The sequence below is a fragment of the Prosopis cineraria genome, unplaced genomic scaffold (assembly GCF_029017545.1).
Source record: "Prosopis cineraria cultivar Desert tree isolate PC_DT_omini unplaced genomic scaffold, ASM2901754v1 PC6, whole genome shotgun sequence".
Lineage (NCBI taxonomy): Eukaryota > Viridiplantae > Streptophyta > Magnoliopsida > Fabales > Fabaceae > Prosopis > Prosopis cineraria.
Window position 1 is genome coordinate 18,362,976 of NW_026555337.1, and position 19,384 is coordinate 18,382,359.

Below are 19,384 nucleotides of genomic sequence, written 5' to 3' on the forward strand. Positions count from 1 at the left end.
CATGTGGGGCATGTAATTCATCCCATATTCATCAGGTGTGGGTTTCATACTATTCAGGTGATGCAACTAAATGACTTGCTTTATGTGGTTAATAGTTTACTGTTGCAATTACGTGAGGTGTTTAATAAACCTAAGACTTTGCCTCCTAAGAGAAGGGGCCATGACCACATAATTATATTGAAGGAAGACCAATCCCATTAACTTGAGAGCTTATTAGTATCCATCTTTTTAAAAGGATGTTATTGAGAAGATGATCAAAGACATGCTTTGACTAGGGCATTATATAGCATAGTTCATCATTGTTTGCATCACCAATAATTCTAGTTAAAAAGAAAGATAGGAGCTAGCAGATGTGTGTTGATTATTGTACTTTAAATAATACTATAATATGTGATTGTTTCCTTATTCCTTTAAATAAGGATTTATTGGATGAATTGGTGCAAGCTTGAATTGTCTCCAAAATGGTCCTCTCTTTCCTCTTCATAGCAGCTTGCTTGATGTTTTCATCATCTCAATACACTAATGCATCCTTTGTCTTAGCAACCTTATCACTATTCAATGGAAAGTTTTGAAGAAATATAATCCACAGTGATAGGGTAAAAAAATGTCATATACACAAGGCAATCAATGTATACAAACAGTCAAATTATGCTACCTACCATCAAGAAGGAGAGGCAACCACCAACGTATGATATTTTCTCCTTGTTAGTCAAAGCCTTCTTATAATCCTCAACCTCCCTTATTAACTGCTTAAGAACAAATCTGCTTAAGAACAAATTCACTCTAACTATGTGAAGAGCTGCTTTCTCCTAACAAATCATCTTTACCAATTGTGAACTCACTTCTCTCATAGAAGGACACAATAATGTACCTAATATGTAGAGAACAAGCATAAGCTCAAGCATATCTTCTTCCTTATCTCTAATGATCTTGTTTTTTTTATCTTAGAAAACCTTAATCCAAGAAACTTTCCCTTCAATTCCTTGAACAACTCACTTTATGGATCAACTTCTTCCACCACCTCCCCTCCTTCGTTAGGTAAGCCCATTAGCATGTGCACATCATTGGTATCTACTTGTTGGTTACTTCCATATAGAGCATGATTTATCTACATACACTTAATAGGTAAATAATCTTTCTTCATATGCTTCATTGGATGAAGGCATACATGCTTTGTGCACCCTTTCCTCTTGAGCGATTTTGTTGAAGTGGGTCTTCTCTTGTTGTGACAATTTCTTCCAACCCACTATTGCAACTTCAGCAGGGTTTTACAGTCTCTTCACCTTGCCTTTCTTTTTGAAGTTTTGCACATACAAATGCAATCTACTTAGCCTCAAAGGACCATCAGTACCACCCCCAATCTGGACATACCATCGTCGTCTATCTGTCCAAGGTGGTGGAGCTTCTCAAGTCTCAACATTTCAGGCTAGGGGTATCAAATGTGCCCTTCTTTAGTTCTACTTATAATGTTCCAACTTTTCAATTTTATTTTCTTTTTTCCTTGGATAATTGGTTTTTGCATAAAATAAGAAACATTTTGATATTTTAAAGTCCCCAAATGATGAATATTTGTATTTTCTACCATTTCGAACCCAGCTTAGATTTCTACTAGTTAATTCTATAGCCCATCAATATCAATAATATTATCAATTTTAATATATTATATATATATATATATATATATAATGGTTGCCCTCCCCCCTCCGGATTACCATGTGAATGTGTTCGTTTGGCACAAAACAAGTCATCTCTATTTGTTATTTTCCTTTTGTCAATATAAATACAACCTAAGCTGGTAAAAAAAAATATAAAATGAAACCTAAGGGTATATTGGATTGCAAATAGTTGTAAAACAATATAGAAAAATGATAGAAAAATCCTCCTAAAATATATAAATGATAATAAGGTTATGTAAAATGTGATATTTTTTTCAAGACCTTTGGAAGTTTTGTGACATTGATATATGTTATGAAATGACTATAATGACCCTGATTTAAAATATTAATGATTATTTTGATTTATATAATGACTATTTTACTTTTGATAATAACTAAAATGGGATAGTAAATGACAAGTTATCTTCTAGAAATTTTTTAATTATTAAATTTCAAGTATTATAAATATTAGTAATTATTTTGGTTTAAATAATAATTACTTTTTTTGCAATAATTAAAACAAAACAAGTAATTACATATTCCTTTTTGCAAATCTTTTAATTACTGAAATTTAAATATTATAAATATCAGTAATTACTTTAGTTGAAGTAATGACTATTTTTTTCTGCCAATGACTAGAACAAGATATCAAATGATAAGTTCCATTTTGCAAATTTTCTGATCACTTATCCATTTCTTTTTTTATTTTAAATTGGGAGCATTATATTTATTTAACAAAAGACATAAATGCCACAAAGGTTTAAAAAATAACTTGAGATTGTTTCTTTTTTTTTGTTTTAAAAAATAAAAGTTAAAAATAGTTTTGAAAATAATTAAATAAAAAACACTTTTTCATACAAGTTTTAAAATTTTTCTGTTTCAAAAAATAAAAAAACAGTTTTCATAGAATTTTTTTTAAAATGTAAAAACAAACGGACCCTAACCCTCTATTTGAATGGGAAAAAAGGTTAAAAGGAAAGAAAATGAGAGAAAAGAAAATGGAGAGAAGAGAAAACTGAAAAGAAAATATTAACACTCCTTTTGTTTGGATGGACAGGAGAAAATAGGGAGAAAAAAAATGAACAGATATCATAATAACTATAATGTTCTTATATCAAAATATATCATGTTTTATGTAATTATATTTGTGAAAATAAATTAAAAGAAGAAATTATATTAAAATTAACATAATCAAATTAATTTAAAATCACATTATTTGTTAAAAATATATTTTATATTATATTTTAAAATCAAATAATTAAAATTAAATTAATGTAATTCTAGACACTTGATCTAGCCAATGACTAAATTATTTAATTAATAGTTAAATTAATGTAATTCATAACTATAAAAGTTAAAAATTATAAACCAAACTATTTAATTAAAATTAAATTAATGAAATTAAGTAATCTCCTGAAAATTAGAGCGCGAAATAAATAAGAGAGAGAGAGAGAGGATAGATAATGAAAAAAATTTTACTTCCAAAATCTATTTACTTTTGGAGGGAAAAGTTGAAAGGAAAAAATAGTGAGTCATACACCTTATTTTTCTCTCACTTTTTCTTTTTTCTTATTTTTTCTTTCCTATCCAAATAAGGAAAAATCTGTTTTCTTTTTTGTTTTCTCATCATATTTTCTTTCCTCCCATAATTTCTTCTCAACCAAATGGAGCATAAGTTTCTGACTTTTGAGGCATTTTCCTTCGTGCTGTCTCTCTCAAAATATCTTCATTCATACTACTTTTTTTTTTCCAAATATTATTCAATCAATTAAACTTCCAAAATCTTCAGCTTGGTTCCTTTGGTGGTTTGTTCGATTAAAGTTTCTCATAAATGGTTAAAACAATGAATGCAAATGTTTTGAAAGGGCGACAATGAGAAATGACAACTTTAGTCCGACTATTAACTAATTAACCAATATGAAATAAAAAATGATCATTTCTTTCTTTGTTTTTTTTTGTAAATTTGTAATCTTATCCTATATATATAGTAAAATATGAAGTTTTTTCATTGTCCATGGAACAGTGAAAACAATAATATCATGGATCCGCCATTCTTTTTTTAAAATTCAATTTTTTTTGTTATGCTTATATTTTTTATTTTGTTAAAAATCAAAGCATGTTTGACTATGACTAATAATATCTAAATTTATTTTTATATTATATTTTTGAGATGTAATATTAACATATTTTATATTTATATAATTTTTACATTATTCTTTAGTTTTCTTCACAAGTAATAAGTTCAGAAATAAAATAAGGTGCCTATATTTTTAGCAAGCACAAAAGTAAAAAGAATATTATAAAAGATATAATAAAATTTTTTTATTCAAAAATATCTCCTCTTGAAAAAAAATTTAAAACACGGTTAGATATTCATGTGAGCACTTTTTTAATAGGATTAATTCCTTCTAATCTTCTACTATATCTATCTCTCATTCATAAAAGAATAATAAATTGTTATTAAAATAATTTATTATATGTTTGGCGGCGTGTGGATCATGAATCTTATTGGTGGGGTTCTTTTTTTTTTTTTTAAGATGCAGTAGTTTTTTTCACATTTTTTTTTTTACGATCATAATCATTTTCACTTTGTTTAAAAACAGTTATAATATATTATGACCTATTAAAAATAGACAATATAATACATACAATATAGGACTCAAGTTTTATCAAGTCAGAACTTTACATAAAGATACATATTCATGTGAAGTAATTTTTAGAGACAAATAAAAAAACGAGTGAATTTCTTCTTAACCCTGTGTATCCCACGGGCCATTTTATAGTTTATAAATGAATAAAAAATAATTACTTCGGTTTTGAAAATGGTTATTTTAATTGTACTTAATTGATAAATAAATTTGTCAAAAAATCATTTTTTAATTCCATTTTAATTAATAACTCAATTAAAGTAGTCTTTTTTTCAAAAATAAAATATCATACAAGCCATCTGAAACTAAATAATAATTGTTATATTTTATGATACTTAAATATTATTTATATATTTTATAGGTATTTTTTTATCATTTTCTGAAGTTTTCTTAATCCAAAATTAATATAAAAATTACCAAATATTAATGGAATTGGGTACGTGACTGATTAATATTAAAATTGCCACAAGAGCGGTGTCACATGTACTGGCTTTGCCCTTTGCATGATTAACTGAATATCTGTTTAGAATAAAAAATAAGAAAGATTATAAAACTAAACCAAATTAATTTTATGTTTCTACTTAACTATCTATATCCATTAGAATGATGCACTCCCTTCCGCGTTTCCAAGGATTTTGCGTTTTGCCTGCAGGACGAAGCACAGACGAGAGAGAACGAACAGCCCCAACGCTGTGACGACGTCATTGAACGTGAGAGCATCGGCGATCCATTTCAGGCGAATCTTTCATTTTGAGGGCTTTAAAGTTCTAACTCTGGTTTATCTCTCTCCCTTCCTCACGTTCGGTTCTGTGATTTGATTTTTCTTTTCTTCGACGACTTAAGAAGTTGGTTAATTTACGGTTATGATGCGTATTTTGTATACCCAATAGTGTTCATGTGGTAATTTGGAAGTTATGTATGTCTATTGAAATGATCTTGATGATATAGCTTGTTGATTATTTATTTATTTATTTATTTCAAAAGAGGTAGGAAAGTGACCTATACTTTGCAAGATTTAGATGCAAATATATTTTGTTGTACAATTGGATTCGTGATGATAACACAGTTCAATTCTAAAAAAATTTTGAAGTTCGGAAAGATTGTTGAAAAGCTAGCCTAGTACCCAAATGATTGCTGTCCATTCCACTTTGCCTGATTTATGAAAAGTGATAGACGATGTGGCGCGGTTCTACGGAAGCTTGAGAATCATAAAAAATTTATACAGAATATGATTTGTTGGTAGAAACTCGAAGGATATTGTTTTTGCAGTCGAAAACTATTGAGTTCCTTTTCTTTTTTCCCTTAACGTAAAGTTGATGCGCTTGTTATGGAATTGATCAATGATGCAGTTTTCATAAGCGTTGTAAATTCAATTGTACAGAAAGTTGCTTCAAATTTGAGTAATTAAACTTATTGTTTTTGTGCAGGTTTGCAATCTAAGATGACGCCAGTGTGCCCTTTTGTCAAAGCTGCTCGTCCTGATGATACCTCTTCAAAAAAATCTGGGGAAAATTCAGTTAAGCATCAAGCTGCGTCTGAGAGTAAGGCCAAAAAAGATTCTAACAACTCAGCCGGTGCTTCACCAAAATGCCCTTTTGGATATGACTCCCCAGCAAAAAAAGAGTCTGACAGCTCAGCTAGCGCTTCTCCTAAGTGCCCTTTTGGATATGACTCCCAAACATTTAAGATTGGTCCTCTTAGCTGTATGATATGCCAGGCACTCCTATTTGAAACTAGCAAATGTGTGCCCTGTTGTCATGTTTTCTGCAAGTATGCTTCCCATGGCTTTTCTTGCTTCTTTATTAACATTCTTATAGCTTGTTTCTGATTTTTTTCTCTCATTTTTTTTATATATTTGAAATTAGGGCATGTATATCACGCTTTAAGGACTGTCCGTTATGTGGGGCTGATATTGAGAAAATTGAGCCTGATGCTAATCTTCAAGGTACAGTTGATCGCTTCATTGAAGGTCATGCTAGGATCAAAAGGTCTATTAGTTCAGACAAAGGAGAAGAAACAGAAGAGAATAAGCCAGTTATATACGAGGATGTATCTTTGGAAAGGGGTTCCTTCTTAGTGCAACAGGCCATGCGGGTAATTATGGCTTTTACAAAAATGCTGCTAAGCTGCATACTGTTATATTGCAATGGATAGAATGGAATTGCTCCTTAATTTTTCTTTTTTTTAGCGGCATGAAAGTGAGAAACTTTTCATATTGCTCCTTCCTAGTTTTCATTTATTTATAAGTTATTTATTATCATAATGGTAATGGACAAATGATGACAAAGGTGACAACGAATAATGACCTTAAATTATAATTACTCTTGCTGCATGCTATTCTGATTGCTGTGATTGGATGTTTTGGAAAGCATCATTGTGGGGACATACCATACAGGCAATGGGGGGACATTGCTATGATGAGCTTTTCTGTATGATTTGGGCAATGTTATGCTGCCTGACAATGAGAAGTTTGTTGCTTGATATTCAACTTCAGGCATTCCGTGCTCAGAATATAGAAAGTGCCAAATCAAGGCTCAGCCTCTGTGCAGAAGATATTCGTGGCCAATTAGAAAAGATTGGTAACACATCAGAATTATGCTCACAGCTTGGAGCAGTATTAGGCATGCTTGGTGACTGCTGGTGCGAATTCTATATTTTATCTTTCTGTCTCTTTTTCTTGTCCATATGCTTCTTATATCACTTGATTTTTTTGGCCAAACTCTTATCTTCCTGTTTGTGTACATATCAATCTGCTTTGTTTTCGTTGTATTCTGATTTTCACTTTTCCATTTGTTCTTTACCTGGATTTATTTGTAGGATATTTTCACTTTCTTCCATCGGACTATCTTTCAAAATTGATACCTTAAGAAGGATGAAATTTTGTACGAGTATAAATATCAGGCAGAACTCCCATTGATTGAGGAAAAGGATACAAATAACGATAGTTAGAGGTATGAATGCATGTCTGAAAAATGATGAAATGATTCTAATAAGAATACTTCTTTTTTTAATATAAAAACTCAGCCAAGGCCTGGAAGAAGTTACAAAAGAAATGAACCAAAAATAAACTAAAGCCTAGATAGTGCTTTGCAAATCTGGAAAGAGACTGAGTCATCCTGGGGGAACCTCATCGACCAATTTAATTACATGATCAGACTGATGAGTATTTTTGGCCATAAAATTGGCACAGGAGATACTTTCATGAAAAGCATGGTGTAGTTCCACTTCTCAGTTATTCTAACAGGAATACTGGATGGAATTAGACATAGACCAAAAGTAGTAGTAAGTAGTGCTTCTGTAGTAGTTGGTTCAAGGCTGTGTTATTTTGTTTTTCTCAAGTATCTTTGCAACTAAAGGCCCATGAATAGCTTTATTGAAGTGTGGACATAGTACAAGCTCAATATGCCTTATGTTGAAATTTCATTTGATTATGTATGATTAAAGCACCAAAGATTGAACTCTTAACTACTTGGTTACAACGGCTTCAGTACCATGCCAAGGATTATATCAAGTGAAATCTTAAATTGTTATGTGAAGGCCATGAATAGTTTTAGTTATTTGCTAACAGTTATCATCTTCGCACCTGCCTCTGCCTTCCAAATGAGTTTGCCCCCTTCTTTTTTGGGTTTCATTATTCAAAAAGACAACCACTATTTTAACAATTTATTTGTGATGGTAGCCCAAGAAGATTCCTGTAAACTTCCGCCAGTAATTTGGGATTTTATTATTATTATTATTATTATTTTGTATGAAGAAATGAGGAGAATTTGGCCAAATCAATGAGTGATTTGTAAAAGTCATATTGTTCTATTTTATATTGGTAGGTTAGCATATATCAAGCGCTCTCAAGTTTCAACGTGTTATGTGAACTGCAGAAGGTAGATAATTAAGATAGGAAATTCTGCTGAAAGTAAAGAACAAAGAACAATTTCAAAACTCAGATTAAATGATAAAACCTGCTATTGGACTATAATAATATTTTAAAAGCATCCCCAGTATCTGTGATTGACCATGTGAAATAAATTGAACTGCTTGTTGAGTTCCCAGAAGAGCAGGTAAAGCTTGTTTGAAAAGTTTGGTGAAATTGATCAAGTGGTGTTTGTAGTATCATTGAAAACTATGGCTATTCCTGACCCTTTGCCCAACCACTTACCCTTCTTTGCCAAAAAAAAAAAAAAGCTTGATGACATGGTTTTAAAATTTTTTTAAATGACAGTCATTGTATCTGGAACATGGACAGCACTAGATTATTAAAAAAGCAATGCAAGCCTTCTTTCTGTGTGTAGTGTTTACCTTGCCTTGTAGAAAAAAGGACATTATTCCATGACGTCAAATGCTTATTAGCGGCCAATTGTGAGATGCATGCTGACTTTATATCTTCCGCAGCCGAGCTATGGGGGACGCTAGTTCTGCAGTTGCTTATTTTGAAGAAAGTATTGAATTTCTCTCGAAGTTACCAAAAGATGACTTGGAGGTTATTTCATTAGAACTTTTTTTAAGACCATGTTTGTACGCCACATAATCATCTTTTGTTAATTTTATTTTTTAATTTATATTTTTAAACTCTTCTCCTGACAGATTACGCATACACTTTCTGTTTCTCTGAATAAAATTGGAGATCTTAAATATTATGATGGAGATTTAGAAACTGCAAGATCCTACTATTTTCGGTCTTTGAATGTTCGGCGTGATGTAGTCAAGCATCATTCAGATGTTCCATCCCAGGTTGGTTACTGCTCTGTCTATATTGAAATTGAGCTATGAAAGATTAATACAATGTCTAAATTGCTTTTGGTGCATTCTTGGCTTTGCATTCTATTGACTTGCCAAAATATGTTACATGGATGTTCTTGATTAGAAATTTGCATCATACTTCATAAAAGATAATAATCCCTGGGATTGTGAAGGATTTCTGGATTTCATACACTGCTTTTCAAGGGGTATATGCTGTGCATTTAGCCATTTACTGACAATAAAAATTGAGTTTACATTAGATGTTCATTTCATGGTTGATTTTTTTCCTTTTTTTTTTTGGGGGCCCAAGGCATATGAACGGATGCATTACATTTATTAGGCATTGGCATTGATTTGTGTGTTGCATCCGATACTCTACTGTTATAGAATTAGTGAAGAACTCAGTCTGGAACCTTTTTTCATTATAGGTAGTTATATAGCTTGTCACAGACAATTATGTATTGCGCAAATACCTCTGCAAACAGCAGGTGAAAAAAGCAAAGATATCTGGCAACATTGGCCCTAACAAATATCCCCGAAAGGAGTTTTATTGAGCACGGAGACTTTGCAAATTGAATGTGTTTCAGTTTCATCTTTGCTTCCTTAAATTAAGATATCAGATTCCTGGGTGTTCTCTGCTGGTTTGAATTAGGTTGTTAATTATTTATGGAAGGGAAAGTGTACATGGTCTTAGCAGTCACAAGGGTATAATAAGTTTTTGCTAACTATACTGCGTTTGGTCCCCTAGAAATAGCCAAAGAAGCTCGTGTAATCCCTTTTAAAATAATCATAAAATACATTGGCATGTTTGAATGCTGACCGGCAAAGGTACACTTTCAGCTGAGAAGAGAAGTATAATCCAAAGAATCTCGGATTAATTTTAAAAATATTCTTCTTCTCTGTATCCATATTCTAAAGAAGTTTTGGTGATGGTAATTTTGGTTGGCGGGTCACATTTCCATCATTTCTTTATTCTAAGTTTTATGGTAAGACTGAATATTTAGAAGTTTTATCCCCCCCCCCCAAAAAAAACTGCTAACCAATGTAAAACTGCTCAATTTTTTCAAGTGACCATTCAATTTAATAAAAGGATTACATCCAAACTGTTGTTATAGATATATATGTTTCTGCACCTGAACTGGTTGATGTTGATGTCAACACATTATTTGTTATATCATTCAGGTTCTAGATGTTGCTGTTTCTCTTGCAAAAGTGGCAGATGTGGACAGGAATCTGGGAAACGAAAGTTTGGCAACGGATGGATTTCAAGAAGCTATTGACTTATTGGAGAAGTTGACACTGAAATCTGAAGCCAGTGGCCTTGAGCAACGTGTAAGTTTTTATCTATTTGTCCTGCTATCTTTTATTATTTTGGATAAAACGTTATATTTATATTTTAGCCAAAGAAAGAAATACTTTATCGTATAATTTTTTTTCCATTTACCAATATAATACAAAAGTCTCTTGTCTTCCATCCTTACCCCATTCCACCAAATGATCACATTTATGTTTTTCTATTCTAAAAATAGGGGAGAATGAGAATAAAAAGTCCCAAAATTGAGAATTTATAACAGTTAGATTCCCGATAAAGTTTTTTGAAAAATAAGTTACAAATATTGATTCAAATAGTTACAAACAAGAATCATAATTATAAATTGAGAGTTATATTTAGAATTTAAATGTCTTATTTGCAATTAAAATTCCTAAATTTTTAACTGTCTGAATCAATATTTACAATTGATTTTATAGAAAAAATTTTGGGGACTTAATTGTCATAAATTTATTGTTTTGGGATTTTAATGTCATTGTCCCTCCTAATAGAGAATGACGCCAAAATAAAAAGAATCTCACATCTTGCTAATTATCATTTTTTTCTTTAAATCTCTCTCTAAGAATGCATGTTTATGAATAGAGAGGATCCAGGTTGCTATTTCCTCACTACTAAAGTTCTTTTTCACTCTTATATCTCCATGTTAGATCCTGAAATAACTTACTTTATTCTCTTTTCTTTTATAGCGACTTTCGGTGCTAGAGTTCCTCAGAAGCCAACTTGCAGATAAACAAGAACAAGCCGAGGCAACAGTCTAAGATCATACATACATATATCTTCCCCATGAGAAGGCAGGCTTCAGTTTCGGTTGCATAAATGTGTTTCTGTAAGCCACATGCAAAATCTGTAAAATAAGCTCCACGAAACAGAGAAGATCCTCAATTCTCATCTAGGAAGAAGAGCTTTCAGGGTAAAAGCTATGTATTTCAGGCCATCCCTAAGTCGCTTTATTAGATGCCACTTCTGAGATTCCACTCATCATGTCTATATCCTTCTGTTTCTCACCTTTTTTTTTTTAATCGTTTCTCTTCTTAGTGTACAAGGGACAAATTGTATTTCGATTCTCTGTGGTTAATGTATTAACGTGTTTCTGAAGTGTGGTTGAGTGTGACACACTATGAGAGTTGCTGTGGAGCTCACTTTCTCTCCTTTTTATTCGTATCTCTCTTCTCTTTCACGTTATCGGTATATGTTAGATGCATGTAATCTTAGAGGATCTTCACTTGGACAAGTTATTCTAGTTGGGTTCTTCTCTTCATTACCATGAGTGATTGAGTGAGTAAAATGTAATGTGTAAGTTGCAGTATGCTATTTTGACGTTGAAGCTGGGAACAGAAGTTATAGCTAGTTGGAAGTATATGGAATATTGTATAGTGATCATTGTGCCCTTGATAGTCCTCTTTGGTAAGGATGTTAACATGTTCAGTTTGACTTGATTTTGAAGAAAAGTCAGAGCAAATCAAATCAATTGATTTACTATAGTCTGACCTATTTGGTTTTTTATTTTTTTAATTGGTTTTGATCAATTTATGACAGTTTGGTTTAGTTTGTTTTAGCGTGATCAGTTTGAATTGGTTTAGAACATTCTTACTATTTGGTTAAGGATGTCTCTACAGCTGTTCTCGGGATCCAAATGGAGCATTATGCTACAGATTCCCTTTGAACATTATTCTAAAAGCTTGTTTGGTTTTCTTCGATGTTTTTTTTTTAAATTATTTTATAGATCAATTCTTTAAAATTGTTTTTCAAAAAAAAAAGTAAAATGAAAATTTGTTTGATTTTGTTAATTTAAAAATAATTTTAAAATTAAAAAATGTTGATAATGATAATGTGGTCATTGGTGATTAATGGGGATGATTTAAGATAATTGTTGGTAGGTAATTTATAATAATTAAGTGTAGTGTGTACCTAAAAATGAAAAAGATAAAAAGAATTCTAAGACGTTTTCCTTCTCTTTTTTTTTTATATAAATGAAAAATAAGAATAGTTTAAAAATATTTATATTCAAAATGCTTATTTAAATGATTTTTTTTATTTTTTTAAAATAGAGAATAAATTTTGGAAAATAAAATCAAACAAGACCTCATATTGTAATTTTCTATAAAATTTGTCTATGTTGTTTTATATACTTCATATGCTTATTCTAAAATAATTTCTTTACATGTTTCGATTGCAAGCAATTGCTTATAATTTTATATTCAATCAAGTTATGACAGCCATTCTTTACATGTTTCAATTGTCATTAAACATGTCTTTTCCCTTTTAGAACAATCAATCAGACGGTGAAGAGCAGTAAATTTTTATTTTAACAAACAGTGAAAAAAAATTTACTTACAATACTTTTATAAGAGATTTTGTTAACAAAAATTTTAAAACTATATGCTAGTCTAATCTAACATCAATTGTATTAATATTTTGTTAACTATTTTAAAAAATTTGGCTAAAAAACTATTTTCAAATATTATTTCAGACAAAATTTTTTGCAGAACAACTATACTAAACCTGTAATCTATCAAAGTCGGTATACATAAGTTCATATGAGCATTGTTAATGATATTTTTTAATCAGAGGAGTACCTATAGTCCTTTAGATTTTTAATTTTTTTTAAGAATTTGTATGAGTGATTTGGATTTATCTTTTTGGAGATGCTTTCATTGAAAACCAAAAGTAAAATGCAGAATGCAAATGATCTTTCAATTAAGTTTTTTTCCTTCTTTTTTTTTTAATAACCATTCAAATCAAAAGTTTTAAAAAATTAAAATTTATATCATCTCAAACCAATAGAAATTATCCAAGTTTTTCAATTGATTTTTTTTTTCTGCTACCAAAATTTTCAATTTATCAATTGAACAATAACAAACTTTATTTTGTTAGGTGAGGTCGAATATACGAATTGTATTATATCATTATATTTTATTAGCAAGACTTTAAGAATATTATTAATTGAGAGATCTCTTCTAATTTATCAATTGAACATTTGAATTCCTATTAAAAGAAACATCTATTTAATACCCATTGTACTTCTAATATGATTATTTTTAATAAAAAGATATATCTCAATAAAAAAGATACAAGAATATCTTAAAGGTAGACTTGTCATGTGTGTGTGTTTGTGAGTTAGCCCCAAAGGAGGCCATTGATAAAGTAGATGCCAATTTGATGAAAAGGCACTGAAAAAAAAGGGAATAAAGAATAGAACTTCACATGGGGTTATTTTTATTCGACTATAAAATATATAAATTAGAAACACATTATTTAGGACTAACTAAAATCAATGATGGAACTTCTTATAAATTTATATAAATATATTGTTGGTTCCAAGTCTTTAATTTTTCTTTTTCTTTCTTTCTTTCTTTGTTTTTTTTTTTTTTTGGGGCACTACTCTGTTTGCACGTAAAGAGAATAACTTGGACTTCAAGCATGAGTTTGCTTTATTCATCAATATCCTCTCACTTATTAAAGATAGGGAAAATTTTAGTGGGGTCCTTTTGACAAGCTCCTAAAATTTTAAAATTTCTTTACAAATAAAGGGACAGAAATAAAATTAAAAAATTAATTGAAATAATTTTACTGTTTCCAGTGAAACTAAATGCATAAATAAATCATGTAAAAAAAATTAATAATTGATGTATGAAAAATAAATAATTGATATATTTAGAATTTGTAGCTTTCATTAACAAAATAACATTACTATGAATATAAACAAATAAAACTAAACATATGAATAACTTGTGTGAGGAAAATGAATAATTAATGTATAAAAAATGAACAATTAATATAGATGGAATGAGAGTTGCAAATTTATGGTAGTGTTACTTTATTGATGAGTCGTAAATTTTACCTATATTAGTTATTCATTTTTCATACATCAATTGTTAATTTTTCTATAAGAGTTGTTCATATGTCAAGCTTCACGAGGGACATTCAATCATTTTAGTTAGCTCTTTAATTTTATTTTAATTCTCCACTTGTGTAGTGAAATTTCATAATTTTAGGAGTTTTGATTGAAATTAAGTATGGACAATAGGGTCCTCAATGAAAATTTCCCTTAAAGATAGGGAGAATTACGTATAGATCCCAAATAAAAAAAATTAATTGTTTACCAGTTTTGTTCGCTTACAAATATTGAAATTTTACATGTAAATATAAAAAACTGATTTATAAATGGATTGAAGAAATCATTAAATTTTTTATTTAAGGCCTGATTCTACATCTCTCAAAGATATAGCATCTAACTGCCCATAGTCATTTGGATTCTGTCGTTCACTTCTTTTATTTTAACAACTATTTTTTTTATATCCTTTAGTACTAATTTTTATAAATTATAAAATTATGTGTATGTGTGTGTTTATGTGTATTTATACGAATGCTACGAACTTTTTGGGCGAGTCAAGGTTAGGTTGAATTACCAGCACGATTCTAAATTCATTCACTCATATTCACAAATACAAGAAAAATCAATATAATTGCAAGTTGCTATGAAATATTTGTTTTCTTTTTTTGAAAATATAAAAAAGTTTAGATTACCAGGACCAAAATAGGTATAAAACTCAGCATTTAGAGAGATCAAAAATTCAAATTCACGCTTTTATAGTGTATGACTTGCATAGGCATTATTGGCTAAAAAAATATTTGTTATTCATATTACATCTATATGTATTAATATTTTCTTTTCATAAATTGGAGTTTTAGTAGAAATACAATCTGATAGTAAGTGACACAAATAATTTAAAAATTCATAGGCTTCACACTCCTCTTTCCCCTATATTTTTCTGGGCTTGTTTCTATTTTTTTTTTCTTGTTTTGATTGGGCACTGGTGTAATCTAATACGACTCACAATTGAGTGCTAAATTGAAGACCTCTCTCAACGAGAATTCAAAATTTTGATTTATTACATTGTGAAGAATTAGTGGTGTTTTTATTTTTTTTTCTAATATACTGTTTTTACTTTAATTTGTAACGGAGAACGTAAAATTAATACCGATGAATAAGCGCATAGGACTATATCTATGTAGAATGTGGAACAAATCGACTCAAATGTTTAGTCTAGATGCCGAATGAATAATTCAAGTGACAAATAAAGAATAACCACTAAAACGAACCCCTAATATTAGAAAAAATTATCATTCAAAAAGAAGAATAAAATTTTGCTTATAAAATTTAAATTATAATCAATCGGGGTTTGGTATTAATACATGTTGTTAAAACCGGTTAATTGATATATATATATATATATATATATAGGGTTAAAAGGCAAAAATACTCTAGAATTTTTTCTTTAGGAGCGTGTGACATTCTGAACTTTTTTTTGAAATATTTTTGCCCCATAAGTGTAAAAAATAGAGCATTTTCGCTTCATTATTAAAAATTCCTAACATTAACTGTTAAACTCAAGTTTGACCAATGATATTTCTACCCTGGTTTCTTCTGTGTTTAGTCTTCCATTTCATTTTTTGGTGAATGCTTTAACTTTTTTTCTTCTAATGAATAAAAATAAAGACCAAAAAACACAATAAGGAAGGAAGGCAAAATTGTAAAATATCCTAATCAAACTTTAGTTAATGATCAACGTTAGGGATTTTTAACGGTGGGACAAAAATGCTTTATTTTTTAAACTTTTAAGACAAAAATTCTCTCAAGAAAATATAAGATGTCAGGCACTACTAGGAAAAAAAATTTCAAAGATTTTTTTCATTTAATCCAAATATATATATATATAAGTTTTAAAAATATTTTTCAATAAAAAAGAATTAAATTGTGTAATATGTTAAATTGTGTAATATGTTATTATTAAGAGTAAAATACAGTAATCTCTTTCAACAAAAAAAAAAATACAGTAATCTCTGCTGGTTAAAATTAAAAAAAAACAATAATCTCCTTTTTGTTTTACTGAAGTTATGGAGACTTCTCCTCTATTTTCAAAACGTACACTTTAGTTTAATTATTAACATCGTTAAAAAAAATTGTTAAAAATTGTAAGGTAAAGAAACAAATTTATCCATAAATTACATTTCAAATAATTACTAGAAATCATAAAGTAAACTAGTACAAAAAAATGCGTCGAACAATTAAAACATGGCAATGTTTTAAATTTCAAATTTCATATTTTCACTCTCTCTCCCTCACTCACTCCTCCACCGTATGTCTCTATCGTCTCTCATGGGGCTTTAGTTTCTGTCCTCCTGAGCTTACATCAACAGCCTCCATCTTCTCCTTTCCCTTGTTTCCCCTACTTCCCTTCCCAAGTATGTCCTTGAATCCCTTCCCTCCCATGACGCCTCCACCGTGAAATGCAAGTCTGCAACTCCTTCCCCATCTATTTGCCCACAATGACGGAGTCAGGACCTAATGTCAGAAGGTGCAAGATAATTTTATTTAAAAATTAATAATTTTTTTAAAAATAATAATTATATTATGATTAAAATTGTAACAGCATAAGTACATTGATTATCATTTTTCTTTTTAGAAAATTATATTGAATATCTTAATATGATCTTTTATGTAAATATATTATTTTTATTTTATTTCAATCATTAAAATATTACATATTTAATAAGCTTTTGAACTTAACTTTTTTTAATTAATTTAAAGGGTACAAAATATTAAGAGTCCCCCATGGCCACTCCCCTAGGACAATCTTCAATATTCATATGTTTAAGTGTTTTTGCTCGCTTGAATCAACCTCAATAGCTTGTGGAAATGAAAATTTCTGGCTCAAATATGTGCAGAATTTTAAGAACAATGTTCTTGAATGAATTTGTGTTGTTGCAATATGAAGACATTGTCTAGATGAAATGGCTTTCGAACTTTGTGGAGGACTTGCTCACTTGTGCACAGGACGTTGACACGTCGTCTTCATCGTGGTGCTGTGAGCACTGCCATGAAATGCCAAGCTCAATCACTAGATGCAGCTATTTGTGAAAATACAATTGAGAGGGTGTGGGTGTATGGAACATGGTTAGATGGGATTGGAATTCAAAAGTGTGTGAGAGGTGAGACAGTGGCTTTAGGAAAATTAGAATGATTTAAAAATCAGATTGAATAGGATGGTCGAGTTGATTAATTTAAATTTTGATTCGATCAATATATAAAAATCATTTTAAGAGTTAAACTGGGTTGGACCCTTTTGGATTGATAGTTGAATTAGGAATCAGGATCAAGCCATGAATTGGCCAGATTCAGTTTTCAAAAATCAAACTATTCAAAAAATCTTTTTTTATTGTTATTAAATTTTTTTTTATCATCTGACTTGATAAATCATGATAAACTTAAAATATTTTATTCTACTTTTAAATTAAGTAGTAATCTCATACTTATTTTTTATATTTAAAAATATGCATATAATTTTTTTAATTTAATTATTATGTTGTTGATTTAACTATTAATTCAATCTAATTAAATTATATGAATTGTAAACTGTTGATCATTTTGGTTTAATAGTCAATCTGGTTCTCAAAACATTGGAAAATTAAAGGGGATGTGTGATGAGTGATCAATGATGACGGGGATATATTTCACAGACTAGATTCTTTTCCTTAGTCCTCATCTCCTTTTATTGTTTGGCACGTGGACACATTTTCAGTCAAAGCATTTGTTGACAGTCAAAGCTAGCAACTATGTGCTTGTGGGTAAAATTGCTAGGTTTAATTTGGTTGAGGGATTTTTTTGTACCACCTTCTAGTTTAGAACACTATTGATCTTTGAAAAATAATTCCTGAATAAATTTGGTCATTTATCTAAATTCTAAAATACATCATTTTTTTATTTCTAATTATGTTGAGAATTTTAAAATTATTAATTTGTCCTTATAATTTAATTGTCTACTCTTTCCTAATTTTAAAAATTTACAAATAATTAAGTATGTCAATATTTAAATAAATAACTTAAAAATTTTATGGTAAAATTAATGAATTTTTTTTAAAAAAATAATGTGTTGTTTGGCACACTTGGTGTGTATTGGGCACACCAGGGCCTACTTGGCTTATTTTGTCCAGTCCCATTTTAGCCCTCCAAAACACTTCCAAATTTGATGATCCAAAGACTGTAAATATATTTAATATACTCATTTGCATTCCAAACCATCCTTACATAAATTGATACTAAATTTTTATTTAATTAACCTTTATTTGTCCTCATAATCTAGGAATTAAAATCCAAAACGTTACATGGTCTAAAATTAGCTTTTCTAATAGTCCTCATAACCTTGAACATATATATATATATATACACACATATATGTATGCATGCATGCATGCATGTATATTAATTTTATTTTATACATAATAAACTTATTTTATTTGGTGTAAAATTAGCTTTTCTAATAGTTCATTACTTGTGATTTATAGTTGTTTATTTGTTTTAAACTTGAAAAAGTTATGTAATTTGATAAGTAAATATTGACATTAAGTTATGTTTTTTTTATTGTGATTATGTTAGTTTTATTGCTCCTTTATAAAATTCATGTTTGCTATTAGTTGCTTATCAAGCATATTTCAACTTGTACTTTAGGGCCTACTTATTTAAGATTAAAGAATGAGTAATTTTTAGATAGTTTCAAGATTTTATAAAAAAATTATTCTGTAGAAATTTTATAAAAAACAAATATTATATTATGTTTGGTTAGTTATTTTAAATTTTATAATTCCTTCTTTGATTTTTTATTACAAAAATAATTTATTTTTTAATTATTTTAAAAATTTATAATATTTTCCTATATCCTGCTTTTTTTAAAAAAATTCCCTCTCATCTACTGCATCATATATTTTCAAAAATTACTTAAAATAACTTCTTAAAATAATCACACACACACACGCATATTAGATTTTGATTATTTTTAAAAGTTTAACAAATATCATATTTTTTTATAAAAAACTGAAACAAACAAGCCCTTCAGGTCATTTATTAATTTTTGAGTTTACAATATATTTTATTTAGATTTAAAAGAGTTTTCGTTATTTTATATTTTGATGAAATTATATTGTTTAATGATGATACTTTAAAACAGATTTTTATTGGA

At 29.2% G+C, this 19,384-nt stretch overlaps 1 protein-coding gene across 2 annotated transcripts; it reads left to right on the forward strand.

Moving 5' to 3' along the window:
- Positions 1-4,912: 4,912 nt before the first annotated feature.
- LOC129314327 (protein NCA1-like) lies at positions 4,913-11,462 on the forward strand. 2 transcript variants are annotated; one of them, XM_054957738.1, is made up of 8 exons: positions 4,913-5,079; positions 5,731-6,073; positions 6,169-6,397; positions 6,798-6,943; positions 8,690-8,777; positions 8,882-9,028; positions 10,220-10,369; positions 11,054-11,462. In XM_054957738.1, exons 2-8 carry the CDS (start codon positions 5,745-5,747, stop codon positions 11,123-11,125), a joined length of 1,161 nt encoding a protein of 386 aa, XP_054813713.1. In that variant the 5' UTR covers positions 4,913-5,079; positions 5,731-5,744; the 3' UTR covers positions 11,126-11,462. The 2 variants fall into 2 exon arrangements, with proteins under 2 accessions (XP_054813713.1, XP_054813714.1); XM_054957739.1 differs by having other exon boundaries at positions 4,926-5,013.
- The last annotated feature ends 7,922 nt before the right edge of the window (positions 11,463-19,384 follow it).